Genomic DNA, 16,872 nt, shown 5'->3' with positions numbered 1-16,872 from the left:
ATATAATTACGAAAGTGCAAAGTGATGGCATATATTTTCTCGGGTAGTTTTTTCTTCTAACAAGCTATTTTGGGTGCAATTTTTTTATAGCATCTGAAAAATATTTTAGTTTTGAGCTCAAATTTAAAAAACATTTCAGCCGTATTCAATTGTCCTTGGTTTTTGGCGGTTTGACGATCGTCAACTCAGCTATCTAACTAGGGCAGTTAGGGCAATTAGGGCGCCACATCTTTCGTTCTATTAACGCATAAGCGGCTATTTAGTCCGCTCATAAGTCGTTTCAAATTAACTTGAGCCAAGATATGTATTGTAATTGTTTTCGCGCTAATGCAATTATCTTGTTATTTTTGTTACAGTTAGTTCTTACATTAATTTGACTGAAATGGTTGAAACTTTGCTCGAGACTGTAAGAGCTTATTTGAAATCTCACTAGAACAACTTTTGTTAATCTGTTGGCCCAATTTGTTAACCTGATGGTTAAATTTTGGGCAAAACAGGGACTTTTTAGTTCTTTAGGACAGCTCGGAAAATCAGTTTAGTCGACCTAAAAAAATCAAAGATCGAAAAAAGTTCAAAATTTTTTGAAAATCTGACACCTCACGCTCACCTCGAGAAAATTGTAGATCCACCCCCTGCCGGATACGGAGCAATTTTTTGAATGTTCTCATCCATCATTGAATCTAGGAGGGAAAAAACTCAACCACATCTTCAAAACACACACTCAAAGATTTCGACCCTGTTCGACCCATGTTTCGACCCATTTCGACTCATCATTCGACCCTGTTCGACCCATCATTCGACCCTGTTCGACTCTTAATTCGACCCTGTTTGACCCATCATTCGAATTTGTTTGTTTATAGTCTTTGTTCGACCGTCCTAACTTGAGACGAAAACCGGACATCGTTCGACCGGGTCGGCCAAATCATGAGTCAAACACCTCAACCCAGGAAGATAACGCTCGTTCCCTGTTTCTGTGGCCGAATCTAAAACTCAATGTGCATCTTAAATAATTCTTCCGACTTTTGAAGAAAAACTGAATATTTATGCTCGGTGTGTTAAAGTATCCAATCTTTTCTTTTCCCAAAAACTATGGGATATTAATTAAGAGACAGTCGGAACATTCAGGGTTTTCTTTTGTTATTCTTGTTATTCGAGCAGTCTTCTTTTGTTATTCTTGTTTTTCTATTTGTTTTTTTTTCGGTCTAAGCAGAGTATGGAAACTCTACGACGCGAGTGAACCGAAAAAGTCAACAGCCGGCTAGACCAAATTAAATGTGCAAGACTTACTTCAGGTGGCATCCCTCATGATGGAGAGACCAAATAATGGAACTTTTTTCGTTTATTTCAACCAATCAGATTTGAGTATTCAACAATATCAAATAAATCGGAAAATTTCAAAGAAAGCGAATAAATCAAGCTTTTAAAATTAAGATTGACCGAAGGTAAAATAAGCAGATACATATACTTCCAACTAAAAAGAAAACGAAATCAAAAAATATGAAAAAAAAACTTTGGCTACTTTTGTTGATTTTCTGTTAATAATGATTTCGGTTTTGAACGAAAGTCCTTTAGCCTATAAGAACGTCTAACGATTCTGAGTGGCTTAAAGTTTTCCATCATGAGAACCTCCCCCCCCCTCCCTCTTAACAATAGCAAAAGTCTGCGCGACTGTACAGTTGCTTGCTACCAAAACTAAATGTTCTGCATATTTTTGTCATTTCTTTTTTTGATAAAAACTAAGCAATATTCCAGGGTTGTCATTGTGATATCAACTACACAAAAAACTGTAATTTTTTATCTCTAAATATCACTTCTCTGATTTAAGTCGAGGCTTTTTAGTTGTGTGGCTTCCAAGTCCTCGACTCAAGCCCAGACTGTTGGATCTATTTACCCAATAACCACGTTGTTCTCAAAAACCTAAAATTAGCGCTGACCTTTATCTACAAAGTTTACTGATTCGTCAATATCTATCATCATGAGATCAATTTGGATCAAACAAAATATAAGTAGCCTAACTGTTGTCCCAAAATGGCCAAGTTGACCATTTTCAAACCCCTCAATTTTACAACAGAATGGTCGCATTTGAAACAAGTTGCTGATAATGAGATCAAAACATCACTTGTTTCAAGATGATCAAAAATTGCTTTAAGATGTTTCAAAAATGGCTCACAAAAAATGGACACAAAACAACCAAGCAACAAAATTCCGACATTTTGTTTGACAATTAGAACATACCTGAATACTGTTGAAAATTACCAAATCCACTCTTTTTTGACGTGAACTCATACGCTATTTTTATTATCATTTTTTTAACAAAAGAGAAAACATGAAGCCATCGCGAAGAACAGAAAACTGATTAAACTATCTTTTTTAAATTAATTGTGTCAGCAAATGGTTTGAATGAGCAAAAAATAGAATGCATTGAACTCTCAAGAGATTTTGGTTGGTAACCTTTACAATTATTACAATTTTTAAAATTATAATTCATTTTAAGTGCCAAACTAATTTTGTTTAAAAAAATTATTTTCCGTTAAAAATAAAACCTTTTAAAGAAACCAAAATCAAGAAACCAAAGGATATAGTAGCTTTAATTACTTGTTTTGCCAAAATGCGATCAGAACTCAAATATATTTTGCAGAGGTAATAGCTTTGCAGTCGATATGAAATCTCTAAATGTCGGATGTCTTGTCTTCCTTTGGTTAGAAAGATCCATTCATATAAGTTGAAAGATTCCCGCAGTAGCTTAAAAATTCTCAGTCAATATATTTATCCGTGAGGCGACAATTTGTAACAAACCACAATTCGTAACAGGCGACAATTGGTAACAAGCGACAATTCGTAACAGTAGATTAAGCGGGGATCACTGATTCACGCGTAGAACTCCTCTCGTGCCGGATGTAAGCACAGCGGAGCAAGCGTATTCTACTTGCCAATGCCTTGTTACGAATTTTCGCTTGTTACGAATTGTCGCCTGTTACGAATTGCCGCCTCGCCCTATTTATCAATCCAAAACAATTTTTTCATATTTTAATGATAAAAAAGGTGCATTTTGCAACTGCTTTGAAGCCACCATTCAAAATAAAATGACAAAAATTTTGGTTTCTCAATTTGTAGATAACATATTAATGTCAACCGTCTAACTGTTATCTATTTTTTGAAGTATGCTTCAATCATAGTTACTCAATTTGGAACAGCCAGAGAGCAAATATTGTCTCGATAGCTTTTAGTCGATAAAACATGCAAAAAGATTACACTAAGATAATCTTCGCCATCAGTCAACTTCAAAAAATCAATCAAATTCAAGACAAAGATATTTTGACACTTTCCCATTATTTGCATTTGAAGGCTCTAAATAGGATTCTTGGGCTTATCCTGTCAACCAACAGACTTGAGGTTCGAGCCCCGCCATGCGCCATATGAGCTGTTTGAGTGTGCGGCTTAAATTATGAATAGCAAACGCCAAAAATTGTTCATAGATTTACGGAGGCACAATGTGATCACCTGAAAAATGATTTGATTTTTATTCTCAAAAAGAGATGGCATACTGCGTGTACTTTTGTGGAATCTATTGACAACTTTTATATTCTCTCCATGGTGGGATTTTCCCGCATCACAGCTTGGTACATTATTCCACTCCATCAACACGTTTTTTACAGTTTATCACTTGTTTTAGTGAGAGTTTGGGAAATTAGACGATAGGCAAATTAGACGATCAGAAAATAACTTCTTGCTCGTCGTCTAATTTCCTAGGCCTCTTTTAGTGTTTTGTGTTTTTTTAGTAATCTTAGACTTTGTAAGCGATAGAATGGTTCATAATTATGACAAATGCATCGATAATCTACTTCGCATAAGCTGCTGCAGCCTATAATGTCACTTTTATTTACAAATCAATTTTGAGCCACTTCTGTAGGAAAATAAATCAATTTTAGATGATTTAAAAAGTAAATGAACCTCTTTGAGCTCTAAAAATCAGTTATTTACGAAACAACGACCTTAAATACTTATTCACAAGTGTCTCTAATTGAATTTATAATCTCTCTTATCGGCAAAAATCAATTTCATGCTGCAAAACGAGTGCAGTGAAATAGATTCGTGTGGTATAAAAAGGAAAATCCGAGATGAGAAAACCATCCTCACAATTTCTGTTGTCAAATCTCCTAGCTGCAATACTCGAAATCTGAAATCCAAATTTGTTCGAGGATGTTTAAAATTGCTATCTTTGCTTTACTGGCTGTGTCGGTATTGGCTAGATACCAAAGAATGCCTCCTGGTTTTGCCAGTGAACCGGCGCCGCCAAAAGTGTCTGAGCCATCGCCAAAGGAAGCCGAGATATCTGAGCCATCTCTTAGAGCCTACCAATGCGGAAAAGCTCCATTGCATGAACCATTGGACCAAAGAATTGTCAATGGTTCAAACTCGCCGGTGAGAGGATCGTACCCTTTTATGGTGAACATCAAAATGGGCTGGAACCACTGGTGCGGAGGTGCTCTGTATGATAAGTATACAGTCATTTCGGCTGCCCACTGCTTCTGGACTGGCATGGATCCCTCGCCTTTGAAACTGTTTTTTGGCGACAAACACCAGAAATATGGATATGAAATCGAACATGGCCAGGAGAGAAGATACGTCAGAAGTGTCACGATTCATCCGAGGTACGGTCAGGACGGCTGGAACTCGAACGACATTGCGATTCTGAAAATGACACAGTCCGTCCCTTTTACAGACAAGATCCAACCTATCTGCTTACCAAGCATTGAGGTTCAAGGAGGTGAGAAGACAGTGACTTTGGGATGGGGATACACCAAGGGAACTGGCGACGGAAACATCTTGAGTGTCGTCGAGGTTCCTGTGATTTCCAGAGATACGTGCAAGAAGTGGCTGGGCGGATACTTCACAGAGACAATGGTCTGCGCTGGATTCGAAGAGGGGATGCGGGACTCCTGCCAGGGAGACTCCGGAGGACCTTTGGCGATGCAGAATGAAGAGGGCTTCTTCGAACTCACAGGCGTGGTCTCTTGGGGAAACGGATGTGCCCAGGCGAGGAACCCAGGTGTCTACACCGAAGTGGTGGACTACATTGACTGGATCAACGAAGTTGTTGGCACTCCGAGGTACTAAAGGACTCAAAATTTCGAAAAGTCTGGACTTAAGATGCTGATATGCGCTCTTATTGTAACTTTTATTAATTTCGTATTATAACATGATATAGGGGAGATTGAATTAAAGTTATTAAAACAAAATTCTTGTCTCAAAGCAACATTCAATAATTCACAACTCAAAGATTATACAAACGGAATGATTTAAAAACACACAATTTCTTTTTCCGTCGTGCGTTTTGAGTTAGGACCGAAGTGTAACTCATAGAGTAATTTCGGATAGGGTACACCGTCTGCTCGTCACGCTATCTTATTTTCGGCCGGATAGATTCGTGCAACTTCTTAGTCTAATACCGATCCTAATCTTACTCTTATACTATCTAGTCTCAGGTTGTTTAACTAGTCTCTGCTAGGCTCAATAGATCTAGGGTATACTGGTTTATTGCGGCTGCTGAAGTGCTCGGGAGAGTCCAACTAATTTCTAAGTTAAATTCAAATCTCTCTGGTGCTGAAATTACAAGTAACTTCAGCACTTACAAATAAGTGGGTTGTTAGTTAGATGGATCATGATTGGTTAATATTAAATACTTTACATTGGTAAAACATTTAATTTATCCAATCATAAAATGTAGTTTAGATCAGGTTCCACCCATCCGGGTTTTACAGAGTTTTTTAGAACAGTTCTTCTGTAGTTCAAGGATGGATGATGGACGTTGGTATTTGGCGAACATCATAATTTTCTTCCGCTTCTTCTTGTGACATCGACTGAGTCTCTGCAACAGCATCAATTCTGATTTCAGAATGGTTGGCTATGTCAGGTTTTTCTGTTCTTCGTGGAGAACTTCTTTTGTGTCTGATCTAGTTTGGGAATGGCGTGGAGATTGTGCGTGGAGGGGATGCCTGGTTACTCGGATCTGTACGTATACTTGAACATCGAGGTGGTCATTGGTCTAGTTCAATGAAGTCCTTTTCTGCGAAGTCAAGTCGTACTCTAAATCCTTTGAGTTGTGATTGTGAGCGGCATATCGATTGTAGTTGGTCATTCTCTCTCGAGTGTAGTGAGGTCGTCTTGTCTTTTGATGTTCGTCCTTGGTGTTGTATTCTGATCTATATATTGCATCATGTGATTTTACATTTTATAAAACTTTTATTAATTTAATATTTTTTAATTATGATTTTAGTTAGTTGTTTTCACAAAAGCTTTTTGTTTTAGTTCGGTTATTTTGAAGAGTTACTCACCCTTGAGTAGCTCTTATTAAAAATAAAGGTGTGGTCACAAAGCGTGGATGTAGCGCGGTGGGTTAGGCCGGCTATAGAGCATGCTCAGGACGTCCTTTCCTGGTGGGTTAGGCCAGGTGTGGGAGTATAATTTCATGCGGTGTTTGTGAGGGGTCCTGTTATGTGACAACGTTTTATGTTGGGTTTGTTGTGGTTTTACTTATGTCTTGTTGGTTATGTACTTTTTCTAAAAAGCAAATTGTTTGTGGTATGGGTTTGTCTTTCGACTTTTTTGTGTTTTATTATTTCTTTCTAAGACTTTGTAATAGTCTTCAAAAGAATAAATTATCCAGTTTTAAACTGGGTTAATCCGGTTTGGGTACCGTTGGTTTCCTTTTCTTAGTCATGCTGTTATTCTATGATTTGTGGTATTTAGTAAGCTGCGTTGGTTAGTTTTGTTTAGTATATGATTCCTTTCCAACCGGGTTAAAGGAAAGTTTGAAACATGTTATTTTGAAAAAATGAAATGAAAACTGTTACGGAGGTTTCAAGATTGTGAAGTATAAAATCTTAAAATTACTTTTTAAATTCTACTTTCTTTAATATTTTAGATTGAGGGATGAACATTTTGTAGTTTTTACGTGGTTGATTTCGGAGTCTTGTTGTTTTTCTATGTTCTGATTTGTCTATTTCTTCTTGGGGTATTATTTGTTCGGTCATTTTTCTATTTTTTCTTTGTTTTGGAGATTCTTTATGGTTTTGTGTATTGTTTTTGGTGGCGGTTGGTTTTGTGTTTTGATTTTCGGTGGGGTTATCATTTTGTTCTGTGTTTTTCAGATGTGGTTCATTTTGAATGATTTTTAATCCTGTGAAAGAATATAATTGGGTTAATTCGCGGAGTGCGTATTCTTTTGGGTAATAAGGTAATAGGTTGTTTCGATGTTGAACGATTTCTTTTTTGTTTGAGTCGGTAATTTTATATGTGACATCAGTGGGTTTTGCAATTATTTGGTAGGGTCCTTTTCGGAGGGGTTGTAATTTTTTAGAAATTCCTTTTTGAGTATTAAAATTAGGTATTAAAACAAATGTTCCAATTTTTAAATCGGAAGCTGGTGTAAAACGTGAATTGATTTGTTCATTTATGTTCTGTCTTTGTAATAACTTTTTTCGTTATTTTTTGGTAAATTTCATTGTGTTTCTTATCTCTATTTAAAATCCATTCGGTGTGTGTACCGGAGGCTAATTTAAGAATTTGTGGGTGATGAAAATGATCTTCCTCGTGTGTATGTAAAGGTAGGTTATAACAAATTGAGTCTTTAGTTGGTTGACAATAACCTTGTGCGTTTTTATGGGAATTTGCTGTAAACATTATTGGTTTGCGTGGCTTTTGGTTAAAAACCATTTCATATGGTGACATTCCTAAAGTTGTCGTGATTTGTGAATTATATGCTAAGGGAAATAATTTTACATCTGCTGACCATTCGGTATATTTTGTATCATTTCCGTTGATGATACATCTAAGATATTCTTGTAGTGAACGGTTCATACCTTCGACTAAGCCGTTTGTCCAAGGTGCATGAGATGTACGTGGTTTGTGTTTAATGTTGTATAAATGACATAGTGTTATTATTTCATTATTTATGAATTCTGTACCGTTGTCTGTAACTAAAATTTCTGGTAGTCCGAATTTTGCTATCCAGTGTTCATAGAGTGTTGTGTAAGCGTAATAAGCGTTACAATGTGGTACTGGGTTAAGTGCTACATAATGTGTAAATGCGTCAACAATTACCATAATGTAGGAGTTTCCTTCTGATGAGGGTGAAATTGGTCCTTTAGTATCAAATGAGATACGATGATTAAAATACAAACTTTGTCCTTTAAAATCTTGTTTTTGTGCTATTTGTTTTTGATTTGGGTAAGGTTTATTCAGTTGACATACTATACAATCATTGCATAGTACTTTTATCCAAATTGGTGCATTTGGGAAGTAAAAATTTTGTATAAAATTTGAATATGTTTTTTCTGATCCAGAGTGTCCTTTAATATTTTGTGTATGTGAAATATTAAAAGCTATAAGAATCATACTTATAGGGAGACAGGGAACTGTAGATTCATTTAGGTTATACTCTAAAAGGTCTGTTTTTTCGTTAATTGTTGTGTTGTTAAATTTGCGAAAGTATCGGAGGAGTGTTTTGTTTCCTAGAATGGTTGAATCTGCTTTGATAGGTTTAGTTTTATATTTGTGCCATGATTTCAGTTGTCGAATTATTGGGTCAAGATTTTGATATTGTTTCAGTGTTGAAATTGTAATTGTTTCTGTTGGGGGGAGGAAAATGTTTTCGATTTCTAATTTAGATAAGGGTATTGTATCAAGTGGGTCATGGAGGTCAAAAACTTGATTTATTGTGTATTTTGAATCATTTGTTTGTGGTCCTGATAAATTTATTTTATCAGTTAAATCTTCTTTTTCGATTAGTGGAAAATGGTCTTTCTTAGGTAGGTGTTGTTTTGTTCGTTTTTGTTGGGTGTTACTTTTTATCCATTGAGAATATGGGATTGGTTTGAAAGTTGATGTTCCGAGTAGATCAACTTCATAATGATTATTTTGACAATCTAAATAAAGTGGGAAATGTTGTAAATTATTTATTTGTGATTGTTCAATATCAGTTTTTACTGCATATTTGCATTCTAATCGAGGTGATGTTTCGTTTTCTGCAAGGTAGAATTTTATGTTTTTGGGTATTTCAACTGTTGTTTTTCGTGTAAGTAATTCAGGTGGTGTATTTCGACTTAAGGTGTCTGGTAATGCAAGATTTTTTCCTGCAGTCCAAACTATATGTAAGTTTGGAAACTTCATTAGAATTAATTGAAATCTGTAAACTCGGTGGTTTGGGTTAGATTTTTGTGTAAAAAGAAAAATGATTGGTTTGTGGTCTGTGAATAAAACTGTGGGATGTTTTGATCCAAGTATCAGAAATTCATATTCTGTCAGTGTATATATTATGGCTGTACATTCTCTCATTAGGGTTGAGAGTCGTAGCTCTGCTTGAGTGAATAATCGGGAGTTTGCTGATATAAGGTTCATTTTGTTTGTACCATTATGTGATTGTAATAATGCTGCGCCGATGCCAAAGTTCGAAGCATCGCACATTGCATAAAATGGTTGATCAGGGTCTGGAATTGTATTTGAAATTTGTTCAGTTAAAAGTTTCTTTATTTCTTCGAATCGTGCTTGATGTTCTGTATTCCATTCAAAGTTATTTTGTTGTCTAAGAATGTTATAAAATGGTCGTAGATATAATTGCATTTTATAAACATATTTACTTAAAAAGTTTAACATTCCAAGGAATTCTTGGATTTTCTTTTTATTTGTTGGTGGTTGAAGTTTTTGAATAGCGTCAATGCGTGATTTCAATGGAGTGATTGTTTTTCTTTCTATGTTATGTCCTAAGAATTTAACTCTTGTTAAAAAGAAGTGTGATTTATCGGGGGCGGCCTTCAGATTTTCGTTCTGAAGTATTTGGTGATATTGTTCTAAAACTTTGAACATTTCGTCTTTTGTTTGTGATTGCATAAAAACATCGTCTAGATAGGTGATTGCGTTTTTCTTGAGTATTAGTGGTCTAAAAATTTTGCTCATAAAAGCTGAAAATGCTGCTGGTCCTATGGATATTCCATAGAATAAGCGGTTGAATTCATATTGTTGGTTTCCGATAACAAATTGTGTTAAACGTCGTGATTGTTCATCTAGTGGCATTTGATTGTATGCACTATTCATATCGGCGGTTGTAAAGTATTTGCCATTTATTTTTGTTAAAATAACTTGTATTGGTTCAATGGGCCAATTACATTTTGATTCATCTATGAGTGAATTGAGGTATCTAGCGTCGAGAACGATTTTTAATGATTCTCCTTTAGCTAGAATGATAACGGGGTTGATGAATGTGTTGCCTTTTGGTTGTTCTTCTTTATTAACTGGTGATATAATATTGTACTGTTCTAAAATATCGAGTAATCTGTTTACTTTATCATGTAAGTGAATTGGTACTTTACTTGCTCTCTGTTTTTTGAAAACTGCGTCTGGTTTTAACGGGAGATGTAGTGATGAACTGATTTTTCCAACATCGAATTTTGATGTTGCATAGACTGATGAATATTTAATTAGCTGTTTGGCTAATTTTTCGAATTCGTCTTGTGTTATTTGTGAATGTTGGAAATTAAACATTGTTAAAAATTTCTGTTGGTCTGCTGTGTAGTTACTTATGTTGAATGTAGGTTTGAAATATGGAGTTTTTGTGAAATAATCCGTATTTCTGTTTTCGTTACTTATTATATTATTTATAGATAATTCTTCATTAAGAATTGTAGATTGGCAAATATCTAGTAATTGGAGTATATTATTTACGCGATAGGCTTTTTCGTGTATTGGTGATATTGTAGCGTTGGTTTCGCAATATCCTAAAAGTCCTAAAGGTAATGTTACTTGGTAAGGTGTATTATTATAGACATGTAAGGAAATAATATCTGAATTCGAATTTTTCAAATATTTTATTGAAGAGATTGTGATTTTGAAAAATTTATGAATAGGTTTGAATTCAAAATCTGACATATAAAATTTTTGTTTGTTTTGTTCTTTATCATATTGGTGAACTTGTTTGATTGAAAAATTATAGATGTTTCCTGATAGTGGTTTCAGGTGTTTTCTTTGTTGGTTAAATATCGGATAAAATTTTGAAAAGAATGGTGGTTGTTTATTTAATCTTTGAAAAAATGTTAAGGATGTTTCTTTTGTTTTTGTATATTTATCTTTGATTAATATTTTACTATTTAGTATGTTAATTGTTGGTATATACTTCGAAATAAATGGTATTCCAATGATATTATATTTAATATCAGTGATATGAAATATTTGTTTAAATGGTTTATTTAAAATTTTGCTTTGCTCCATTGTTCTGGTAGGGAGGAGAAATAATTGGATTTTTCCGTAGTTTATCAATGTTGATCCTTGTGCTGTTGCTAGCTTACTGGAGGTTTCAAGAGGTGTTAGCTTTGGATGTAAAGTTTTTATTTCATTCCATGTGGGAATGTTTATTATGTTTGATTCTGCTCCTGAATCAATTAAAAAATCTATTTCAAGGTCTGGTGGTTGAAATTCTTTATTTCTTGGGCTTTCTAAGAGAAATGGTATTGTCCAAATTTTTTCTTTGGGTTGTTCTTTTTATATATTTTGATAAATGTGGTTTGTATTCAAGCATTTTGTTTTGGTATTTTTATTGGTTTGATTTGTAGTGTTTATCTCATTTGTTTCTTGCGTCGTTGGTGTGGAATTTATGGGTGTAGTGTAATTATTTTGAAGAAATTCTGATTGATTTTCATATATATGTGATGGAAAGGGTTGTTCATATATGACAGATTCATAGTCATTTTCGACTTTTATCATATTGATAGCAAGAGTGTTTTCAGTATCACTTTCTGAATCTGATGATGTACAGTTTATTTGATTGAGTTGTAACGTATCAGTTACTGTGTCATCAATACCTGGAGGGTCTGATGTTGTTTCTGGGTTAGCTTGTACTTGATTGATTTGTCTTTGATGTTTAGGTGTACTGCTTCTGTGACGATTATTAGAATTATTATAGTTATTATTATTCCTATGTGGTGATTGGGAATAATTTCTATAACGATTATTATAACTTGGGTGTCGATTTTGTGAATTATTTCGCGATCTGTTTTGGTAATTATTGTTTGGTCTGTTATAGTTCGATCTATTATATGAGTTATTTCTTGATCGATTATTCGGGTAATTCTGGTTTCGGTTGTTTGAATAACTTCTATTTCGATTATAGGAGTAGTTTCTATTCCTATTGTATGATGAATTTCGTGATTGGTTGTTTGGATAGTAGTTATTTCTTGATTGGGAATTAGATCTAGAAACAAATCGTTGTGTATTTGAATTTGATCTGGAGTAGTTATTTCTACTATTTGGTCTATTGTAGTGATTTTGTGATGGATTATACGTGTTTCTTCGTTCTGGTGATCTTCCTCTATAACTTGAGTTATATGGTGATTGATTTCTTGTATAATTTGTATTGTTCGGGAGTGGTTTTCCTGAACTGTTGTTGCTGTGAACTGTTTTGTTCGGTAGATTTTGATCTTTTTTCATGTATTGATAGAATGATTTATTTGGTTCTTTGTATTTTTGAGGTTTATTTTGACTATCTTGCTGTTTTTGTCTACATTCGGAAATACTATGTCCGTATCGTCGGCAATAATTACACCATTTTTTGAAAGATGGTTTGCCTTTAAAGTTCGGGTTCTTTTCGTAAATATTGAGTATTTCAGTGATTTTTTCAACGAGGTCTGTTTCTGATTCCTGTATATTATTAATATTAGTGGAAGTCGTTTCAATTTTGTTAACGTATTGTAATTTCAGATTTTCCGTTTCTTCTAGTTTCATCGTGATTTCTGCTTGTTCTAATTTGTCTACTAGTTTTCGAAAATCTAAATCGGGTTCTCGAATTGAAGAAGGATGGGATGCTCTCTTTTTTATTGCTATTTTCCTTAATTGTGGTGTTAAGGTCATCATTAAGATTTCTGTCATCTTTGTGTTTTTATAGTCATGTGTATTTAGTGAATATGCTTTTCGAACTAGTGTTTCGATTCGTACTGCTATTTGCTTGATGGTTTCGTTTGGTAATCTGCGAATTTCATTACATAAAACTCTTTGTTGTTGTTTGTTTCTTTCGGAGTCAAACATTTTTGAAAATTCTTGTGTAAATCTTTTCCAGTTTGATTTTATTTCTAGAGGTAGTACTGAAAACCATTTTTGGGCTGCGCCATCTAAGGTTGTTTGTATTAACGCTGTGCGTCGATGTATCCAGTTTTGATGTAGTGGCGTGTTAATTGGTTCAGGTCCTATGTTTAAAATCAAATTTGCTGTTACTGCATTTAAGTAATCTTCTACAGAGTATTCAGGGTCTGTTCCTGTGAAGACCATTAAAGGTTTGTTTGATGTTATTGATGATCCACCCATAAGGTATGGATTCATTGTCATTTGTAATGATTCTGCTGCATTTGGCATTTGAGAAAAATTTGAAAGTTGGTTTCTTGTTATTTCATGTTGTTGAAGATAATATGGGAGTGGTATTTCATTTTGCATTTGTGATGGTTGATACGAGTGTGCAGTCATTGGATTTTGTTGTTGAATTGGTTGAAAAGTTTGTGTATTAATTGGATTTTGTTGTTGGATTGGTTGTTGATATTGTGCATCTATCGGTTGTGGAGAAAAATTTCTATGATTTGTACGTGTTTTTTGTATTCCTTGTCTATGATATTCTTGAGTATTTGGTGCAAATATATCTGGTTGTAAGAAATCATCATCTGAGGATAAATAATCCATTTGATAAGATGTTTGTTTTTTATTTTTATTTTGTTGAAAAAATGGGTAATTTTCACTGCGATCCTGTGGAGGATTTGGTTGAAAATTTTTGGAATTATATTGGGCCGTTGGGTCATCCCAGTTTCGAGGTTTTGTATATTGATTAAAATTCCTTTGTGGTTGATAATTTGTTTTTGATGGATGTGTATAATTATAATTATGGTCTGCAAAGTTGTTTCTAGTGAATGTTTTGCGTGTTTTTGATGGTATTGTCATGGGTCTATATGTTTGGTAATCCATATGTGAATATTTTGGAGCAACCGAAGGTTTAACGGTTGATTGTAAGGTTACCTGTGTTTGTGAAGGATTTGTAATTCTTGGTGTTGTTAAATTTGGGCGTATTGGTGAAATACTTTGTTGTGTAGTTGTTGTGTGTACAATTTCTTCATTTATGAAGTGTGATGGTGTCTGGATATCTTGTTGAGTAAGATTCCTAGTTCCATTGAGGTTTTCGTTGTGTATGACTGTAGAGTTTAAACTATTATTTTGTGTATCGGGTAAAAATGTATTATAGTTTAATGGTGTTGCATCAATTGTTAATGGTATTACTCTTACGTAATCTCTTATGTAAGATATTGTACCTATTGCTTGACTTGAGATTGATTGTGGAAAACTTATAAATGCGGGATGAGACCATTCGGGGTCCCAAACATAATCTGATTGTTCTGTGATAGCGGTATCATCGTTCGAATTTTGGGGTCTAAAATTTTTTCTTGCTTGTGCAATTAAATCAATATTGTGTGTGAAATAATCTATTATGAACCATGCCAAAATTTTTTGTAAATCGTGTTTGGTATGTTGTGAAACGTCGTCTTTCGTGAAATTTTCTTTAATGATGTTTAAATAACTAGAGAGTAGTGTGATTTCATGTCGTACTCTTAAATGTTTAGATGTTTCTGTCGGTGAGACATTTGTTAGTGGGAGTTCATTTTCTAATATCGAAATATAACTATATATTATTGCGAAAACTTCATTGGTGAATATGGAGTTTGCTCTTTGTGAGTTATGGTATTGGATGCTTTTTATATATTCTGAAAAAACTTTTGAAAATTCTAAATCAAGATCGTCTGTTTGTATAGTATATGTTCTATTATTATGGTTTGGGGAAGTGAACTCTATGGAGTAGATTCCATACTGTTGTGTTATGTTGCATATATCTTTTAAGTAGTGGTCTATGATTTGTCTTTTGATTTTTACATCGGGGAACTCTGTTTTACATGGACTGATTCCGGGTTCAAATAAATTTACGAGTAAATTTTGACAAAATATGTGTTGTCCTCTATCAGTATCTGCGTCTACTATAAAAGGAAAGATTTCATCATCATCTGGAGTTTCGTCACCTGGGGTGTGCGTTGAACTCATTTTTCCGTTCGATGACTGTTAATATGTAATTATTAATGTGTCGAATTGGTTGATTCCAATTGTATAAATGTACTGGTTTGTGTTTGTACTGTTTTTTTATTCTTCTTTTTCCTCTTTGTGATGAATTTGAAGTTGTTTCTGAGTCAGAAAAATATAATTGATCGTGAAGTGGGTAATTTTTATCTATTGATTCTTTTAGTTTGTAAAGTTCGTCTAAACTGTTGGTTTCTGATTCTGAAAATGCGTTTCGATTTTTTGAAAATCTTCTTCGTGTTATTTGTCTTTGTTTAGTTATTATTTTTCTCTTTAGTGTTTGTCGTTTTGTTCGAATGTATCCAACTGTTTGTGTATGAGGTGTGATTACAAGGTCGTATTTTTTGTTATCTATTTCACAATTGTGTAAAATGATTGTTTGTTTATTTCCTAGGTTTTTAAATGACATAAGGTTTAGGATGACGGATGCAAAAGGTTGTTAAATGATTTCTATTTTCCTAAACTGTTAGTTCTTACGATTTTTTGGTTAGCTTAACCTGGGTCTATTTGTTCAGGGTTGGAGAGAAAAGTATATCGATTCCGAAGAATGATTTTTACTTTCTCGTGACTAGTATAAGCTAAGGTGTTAACTTACTTAATCTTACTTAGGGGTAGTGATTGTGTTCAAGGGTTGGAGAATAGTAAATCGATCCACAAGGTTCAGGTATAATTAGAACGCGAGTAGTTCGTTAGATACTATTTTAAACTTACTAAGTCTAAGATTTATCCTGGGTCTGGTAAGAGGGGGGATCAAGTGAAGGATGATTAACCGAAGTTCTTCACTGTTTATCCTAATTTGAATGATTAGTTTTGTTTAAAAATTTCTATTAGTCTTGGGTCTTTAGAAAGGGTTGGGTAGTGAATCGACGTTTGAGGTCGTTAGACACTAATTAAGTGGGTGGGGGAGAACAAAGTTGTTCTGTTTGATCCAAGGATAAGCCTTGATGATCAAATTTGAAATTTAATTAAGTAGAAAATGATTTAAGATCCAAGGATAAGCCTTGATGATCTGGTTTTAAAATTAAGTGAATTTAAGTTTTGATAAATTTTTAAATGTGTGTAAAGGAAAGATTTAGTGTTTTGATGATATTAGTGAGTTGATGATTGCTGTTATGTTTTAGGTGATGAAGCTGGAACAACAAGATGATTTATGATTACTAACCATTTATTGTCATGCTACTAATTTTTATTTTTATTTTCCAATAAATATTTTTCAAACATGTTTTGTATAATACTGCAGAGTTTTAGGAAAACGATCTTAGATCTTTTTATCAATCGTTATTGTATAATATTAATTTTGTTTAGCGCCTGAAATGATTTTGAAGATTAACTTCAAGGTTTTATGTTTGCAAATGGAAATCTAAATTCATTGCAAGTAGTATTCGAAATATAAAAGTTTGTTCTGGCTTTTGCCGAACTATCATATAACTATACGGCAAGTTTCTAACTTTGTCGTATGTCGTCTTTGGTTCGAGGTCTTCTTCCAATTCCGGGTAGTTCTGTTATGGTTCGGAATATTGGCTCTGATCTATTGAGTCGGAGAGACATTTCAATTAAATTATTGTCGTATAACATTTTGTAAATGTTTTTGTCTAATTTCTAATCTATTTTTGGTTAATTCTAATCTAGTAAGGTCTTGTTCGAGACTTATGGTCGCACCAGATGAGTTAGGACTGGAGTGTATAACTCATAGAGTAATTTCGGATAGGGTACACCGTCTGCTCG

At 34.0% G+C, this 16,872-nt stretch overlaps 1 protein-coding gene across 1 annotated transcript; it reads left to right on the top strand.

Annotated features, from left to right (window-relative positions):
* The first annotated feature begins 4,092 nt into the window (after positions 1-4,092).
* LOC134839249 (trypsin II-P29-like) lies at positions 4,093-5,240 on the top strand. Its single transcript, XM_063854744.1, has one exon. It carries the CDS (start codon positions 4,201-4,203, stop codon positions 5,116-5,118), a length of 918 nt encoding a protein of 305 aa, XP_063710814.1. The 5' UTR covers positions 4,093-4,200; the 3' UTR covers positions 5,119-5,240.
* The last annotated feature ends 11,632 nt before the right edge of the window (positions 5,241-16,872 follow it).

This window comes from Symsagittifera roscoffensis, chromosome 2, assembly GCF_963678635.1.
Source record: "Symsagittifera roscoffensis chromosome 2, txSymRosc1.1, whole genome shotgun sequence".
Lineage (NCBI taxonomy): Eukaryota > Metazoa > Xenacoelomorpha > Acoela > Convolutidae > Symsagittifera > Symsagittifera roscoffensis.
The sequence above is the reverse complement of the archived record's forward strand: the minus strand, read 5'-3'. Positions and strand labels throughout refer to the sequence as shown.